Source organism: Littorina saxatilis, linkage group LG7, assembly GCF_037325665.1.
Source record: "Littorina saxatilis isolate snail1 linkage group LG7, US_GU_Lsax_2.0, whole genome shotgun sequence".
In the NCBI taxonomy this organism is placed as follows: domain Eukaryota; kingdom Metazoa; phylum Mollusca; class Gastropoda; order Littorinimorpha; family Littorinidae; genus Littorina; species Littorina saxatilis.
This window is the reverse complement of record NC_090251.1, coordinates 18374984-18381535: the sequence shown is the minus strand read 5'-3', so window position 1 is coordinate 18381535 and position 6552 is coordinate 18374984. Positions and strand designations below refer to the sequence as shown.

General features: G+C 37.2%; 1 protein-coding gene across 1 annotated transcript in view; it reads right to left on the bottom strand.

Annotated features, from left to right (window-relative positions):
• The window catches only part of LOC138970842 (major vault protein-like), a gene marked incomplete at its 5' end in the record, with an annotated part of 13086 nt that extends 11219 nt beyond the window's left edge, over positions 1-1867 (bottom strand). Inside the window, one exon of the mRNA XM_070343394.1 lies at positions 1841-1867. Within this exon, the coding sequence (XP_070199495.1) occupies positions 1841-1867 (27 nt within the window). The remainder of the gene's footprint in view (positions 1-1840) is intronic.
• Positions 1868-6552: the final 4685 nt, after the last annotated feature.

Genomic DNA, 6552 nt, shown 5'->3' with positions numbered 1-6552 from the left:
ATGACCCAGAAAGTACGGTATTGTTTTGGAGGATTTTTTGTGTACCTTCAGTTCTGTTCTCAATCTATTTCGTTCTTCTTTTACAGATCAAAATGTTGCCCACTCCAGCCAAGTTCCACTACATCTTCAACTTGCGTGATCTGTCGCGCATCTGGCAAGGTATGCTGAAGACCATCGCCACCACCGTGTCCACCGAGAAGGTCCTGATGCACCTTTGGAAGCACGAGTGTTGCCGTGTCATTGCTGACAGGTATGTCATTCGTCTGACGCTGTTGTGGCTAATACAGGGGATTGAGTTTACAATACAACTTTCTCACAGGACTTTTCAAACGTTTGATGTATGTCAGTATTGTTTTCTTGAGTTCATTTATAAGATGCTCATAACTGTAAGGGGAACCTATGATTAAAAACAGAAGTGAAAAACTCATATTCTGCGAAATGTTCAAGTTAAAGTATATTTGTAATGTTTGAAGATGTTATTCTTTAACAGAAAACTGACAGAGTGTTTAAGACAGAAATTTCTTTTTCGTTGTAATTCAAGTGCTGTAATATCGTTTCATAATTGAAGTGTTATCATTTTGCAGATTGATGATTATTTCCCTGATGATTAATGCAATTGTATTTCCTTTCAGAATTTGAAATACATGTACGGAAATCATTCATGCCATGTACGGAAAACAATTGTCCCATGTATAGTCATGTCTCATGTCACCTGGTTTTCATGATATATTATGTGTGTGTGTGTGTGTGTGTGTGTGTGTGTGTGTGTGTGTGTGTGTGTGTGTGTGTGTGTGTGTGTGTGTGTGTGTGTGTGTGTGTGTTTGTGTATGTGTGTGTGTGTGTGTGTGTATGCGTCCGTATATACGCGTGTGTGAGTGTGTACTTGAGAGGGCAAGATTGCGGATGTGGGTTGTCGATGTGGGTGCGCATGCATTTTCCATCCCTATAACCATCTTTTTTTTTATATTTAGTCAAGTTTTGACTAAATATTTTAACATCGAGGGGGAATCGAAACGAGGGTCGTGGTGTATGTGCGTGCGTGTGTGCGTGTGTGCGTGCGTGCGTGTGTGTGTGTGTGTGTGTAGAGCGATTCAGACTAAACTACTGGACCGATCTTTATGAAATTTGACATGAGAGTTCCTGGGTATGAAATCCCCGAACGTTTTTTTCATTTTTTTGATAAATGTCTTTGATGACGTCATATCCGGCTTTTCGTGAAAGTTGAGGCGGCACTGTCACGCCCTCATTTTTCAACCAAATTGGTTCAAATTTTGGTCAAGTAATCTTCGACGAAGCCCGGGGTTCGGTATTGCATTTCAGCTTGGTGGCTTAAAAATTAATTAATGACTTTGGTCATTAAAAATCTGAAAATTGTAAAAAAAAAATAAAAATTTATAAAACGATCCAAATTTACGTTTATCTTATTCTCCATCATTTGCTGATTCCAAAAACATATAAATATGTTATATTCGGATTAAAAACAAGCTCTGAAAATTAAATATATAAAAATTATTATCAAAATTAAATTGTCCAAATCAATTTAAAAACACTTTCATCTTATTCCTTGTCGGTTTCTGATTCCAAAAACATATAGATATGATATGTTTGGATTAAAAACACGCTCAGAAAGTTAAAACAAAGAGAGGTACAGAAAAGCGTGCTATCCTTCTTAGCGCAACTACTACCCCGCTCTTCTTGTCAATTTCACTGCCTTTGCCATGAGCGGTGGACTGACGATGCTACGAGTATACGGTCTTGCTGAAAAATGGCATTGCGTTCAGTTTCATTCTGTGAGTTCGACAGCTACTTGACTAAATATTGTATATTCGCCTTACGCGACTTGTTTCTTTTTTTTTTCTTTCTTTTTTTCTTGTAAATAGGCGGTGAGCATATCCTTCTTCATTGGTCTTTTTATATTTAGTCAAGTTTTGACTAAATATTTTAACATCGAGGGGGAATCGAAACGAGGGTCGTGGTGTATGTGCGTGTGTCTGTGTGTGTGTGTGTGTGTCTGTGTGTGTGTGTGTGTGTGTGTGTAGAGCGATTCAGACTAAACTACTGGACCGATCTTTATGAAATTTGACATGAGAGTTCCTGGGTATGAAATCCCCGAACGTTTTTTTCATTTTTTGGATAAATGTCTTTGATGACGTCATATCCGGCTTTTCGTGAAAGTTGAGGCGGCACTGTCACGCCCTCATTTTTCAACCAAATTGGTTGAAATTTTGGTCAAGTAATCTTCGACGAAGCCCGGACTTCGGTATTGCATTTCAGCTTGGTGGCTTAAAAATTAATTAATGACTTTGGTCATTAAAAATCTGAAAATTGTAAAAAAAATAAAAATTTTATAAAACGATCCAAATTTACCTTTATCTTATTCTCCATCATTTGCTGATTCCAAAAACATATAAATATGTTATATTCGGATTAAAAACAAGCTCTGAAAATTAAATATATAAAAATTATTATCAAAATTAAATTGTCCAAATCAATTTAAAAACACTTTCATCTTATTCCTTGTCGGTTCCTGATTCCAAAAACATATAGATATGATATGTTTGGATTAAAAACACGCTCAGAAAGTTAAAACAAAGAGAGGTACAGAAAAGCGTGCTATCCTTCTTAGCGCAACTACTACCCCGCTCTTCTTGTCAATTTCACTGCCTTTGCCATGAGCGGTGGCCTGACGATGCTACGAGTAAAATGGCATTGCGTTTCATTCTGTGAGTTCGACAGCTACTTGACTAAATATTGTATTTTCGCCTTACGCGACTTGTTTCTTCTTTTTTTAACTCCAACATAGAGGTATATTACACTCACGAGACATGGACATTTTCTCTTTACTATGGAAATATTCCTTATATTTACAAATCAAATTTTCTACTTAATATTTGAAACTCGAAAATTACGAACACTGATCCCTGACAAGTTGTCTTTCTAAAAATACTAATACACATTTTCCCAATTAATATTACGTGATTTACAAAATTTCTCATCTTTTTACAACAACTTGTGTCTTGATAGCCAAATATTATATCCTGCATCTTAAAATTAACCTTCAATCCAGCCTTTTCCTCTATCCAGTTTTCTATCTTCGTCCAAAACAACTTTACCGGTATGCACTCATAAAAAAAATGTTCAACAAAATCAACTTCCGTCCAACAAATACAACATCTGTTATTCTCCCTGACTTGCATTTTACATAATAAAATATTTGTTGGATATATGTTATGTAAGATTTTCCATTGCAATGATCTTAATCTCCCTTCTTTGGAAACATGGGCAAGTGTCCAAATTTCCTTATCTACTTGAACACCAAACTTCCTCAACCAAAAATTATATACACAAGGTTTTTCTACAGCAGTATCTACACTTTTCTTTTCTATCATTTTTCGTATTTGGCTTATTTTTATCATATACAGGCTACCATCAAACAATTGCTTATCCATCTGGACAATAATATGTTTATTTTCAATCCAATTAATCCATACTTTGGGTAATGCGTTTATTAATGCCCAATAATCCAATAAAATATTTGCATTATTCTTTCCAATTTGTATATATACCTCTGCTGCTGACTTCAATCTCTTTTCTTCCACTATAAACAAATCACTTACTCGTTCAATCCCAGCATTTTTCCAATACAAATAAAACAACATTTTCCCTTTATACCGAAAAACAAAAACAAAACCTTAAAAACATTAAAAAAAAAAAAAAAAAGGAAAAATAGGCAAAGAACCAATTTCGCAGACAATGTCCTTTGTCTTCTACTGTCAGCGCAGTCATCGTGTGATTACTGTGTGCACTTCTGGCACTATAACATATCCTCAGGGGAGTTGGTGCCACACATGAAGCAGTACCACGAAATTTCGCAGCTTCATTTGTACCCCTCTTCTGTTGACAAATAGATATAAAAGGGCTACCTGCCCAATTGACTAAATGTAAAAATCATTACGCATAAAGTCTCAAAACAAATAACTAAGAACAGATTTAAGAACTGATTTTGCCGACACACAAAAATTGCTAAGTACAGATTTCGAAGTCCTTTTGTCCGCTGCTGTCAGCGCAGTCCTCGTGTGCCCACTGTGTGCACCTCTGGCACTGTATCATGTTCTCAGGGGAGTTGGTGCCACACATGAAGCAGTACCAAGTGCTTTCCCCCGGGATAGAACGCATCGTCGAGAATGTTCTCCTTGTTTTCCTCTGATCAGAAGATATTCCCCTCTTGTTTCTCTGAGCAAAAGATTTTGTAGCTTCATTCTTTCCTCTTTTCTGTTGACCTGCACGCCTTTTTGCAAGTGAAATTTCCAGCTTTTGCTTGAAAGGAGAAGATTGTTTTTTTCGTGATGATCTCTTCGACGAGCTTGTGGTTGTGCGTTGCAGGACATCAGCAGCAGGTAAGCTTACATTTGCTGCTGACACCAAGCAATCATAATGACCAGAATCTCCATGTACAGTGTACAAAACAACGATGGGGGTGACGTTGGCAAATTTATTTCAGCTTCAAGAATGCTATTGATTAGTTCTTGTTCTATCTCTGATGTTAATGTAGAAGGTCTTCCTGTGAACTTTACTTCTTCTTTTGCAAATTTGTTTGTTTCTTTCTAAATGACTTTTAAGAGTTGTGACAGTAACACCATTATTTGCTCAGTGATGCGCAACGCAAACCCATATCTCCGTTTTTCACTGCCGACAATGCGCAGCCCATTTCTTCTGGTAACCACCGCTGTTCGGGTCTCATAATACTGTCAAACAAATCAATCAATCATTCAATGAAACTTATTGAAAGGAAAAACACAACAAAACCGAAAAGAGAATTGAATACGTGAATAAAACAGCAGTGTTCTGTTTATTGTTTGATGAGGGTAAGATGGAACATAATGCGGCAAAGCTGGAACACTGTTCCATGTTTGCCTCTCTTATGTGTTCCATCATTGCCGCATGGCACCTGCATGGATTTCGCGTTTTTCTGTTGGATACACGTGACGTTTCAAATCTTTTTTTCCGTTCAAGTTATTGCAAATCTATGAAGGTTTATCACAGCAGTCAACATTCTACGTGAACGTATATAGATAAAGAGTAATAATACGAATTGTAGACGGTAGAAATAAGAAGAAGAAGGAAGAAAAGTTTAAAAAAAACCGTACAATTTGTTTTGTTTTGCCGCGGTAGTAATTTTTTTTTTTTGCTGGAATAATATCAAGGAATGTTACTAGACATTTCTGCAAAAAAATTGTTCATGAATTGTTCCCCGTTGATCGCATATTGAGGTGTTCCAAGTTGGCCGACTATTCCGGGATTGGCGACTTTCCCTTATGTTTGTGTGTCTGTGTGTGTGTGTGTGTCTGTGTGTGTGTCTCTGTGCGTGTCTCTGTGTGCGTCTCTTTGTGTGTATCTGTGTCTGTGTGTGTGTGTCTGTGTGTGTGTCTGTGTGTGTGTCTCTGTGCGTGTCGAGGTGGTTTAATGTGAGTGGTTAAAGCGCACTTCAAACAACAGGCAATATACATTGTTCATTTTGCCTCACAGTCAAGGAGTACAATGTTCCCACATTGCATAAAGAATACGATATGTTATTTCTGGAAATCATCTATTAGTGCAAACCACAATGGACAATAGTTTATCGCATGAAAGGGAATTTTCTATAGCAATAGCAATCATTCTATACATTGCAGGACGAATATTCTGTTCACCAATGAAACTGTTGTCACGCGGCATGTTACTAATACAATATCCCAGAGCAATTAACTTTCCCTGCTTGCATCGCACGACAAACTTAATGTGAGAAATGAAGGTTGTTCTCAAATGAAACTGTTAACTCGCAGTATCTTTCTTTATTTGGTGTTTAACGTCGTTTTCAACCACGAAGGCTTATATCAAGACGGGGAAAGGGGGGAGATGGGATAGAGCCACTTGCCAATTGTTTCTTGTTCACAAAAGCACTAATCAAAAAATTGTTCCAGGGGCTTGCAACGTAGTACAATGTATTACCTTACTGGGAGAATGCAAGTTTCCAGTACAAAGGACTTAACATTTCTTACATACTGCTTGACTAAAATCTTTACAAAAATTGACTATATTCTATACAAGAAACACAGTGACTTAACAAGGGTAAAAGGAGAAACAGAATCCGTTAGTCGCCTCTTACGACATGCTGGGGAGCATCGGGTAAATTCTTTCTCGTCCCAACCAATATGGGACTCCCCCTAACCCGCGGGAGGTACTCGCGGTATGTAACTAATAAAATACGAACATATTCACAGATAAAACAACAACATTCCACGTACTGCTTACTGCTATTTACAACATATAGATAAAATACAATAATAATAACAATAACAATTATCACTTTCTCATCAATAAATGTTGTTCGTCTTGCTACCCGACTCAAAACATAGTACATGTATACAACACAGGTTCATAGCTAAGGCCAAATTAAAATATATGTTGGTTTAGGGTAACCCGACCGACCCTATTTTTGCCCGCCGAACCCAACACTTTTTTTCATTTAAAAAAACAACAAAAACTGTTGGCACATTTTGCGAACCATACCGA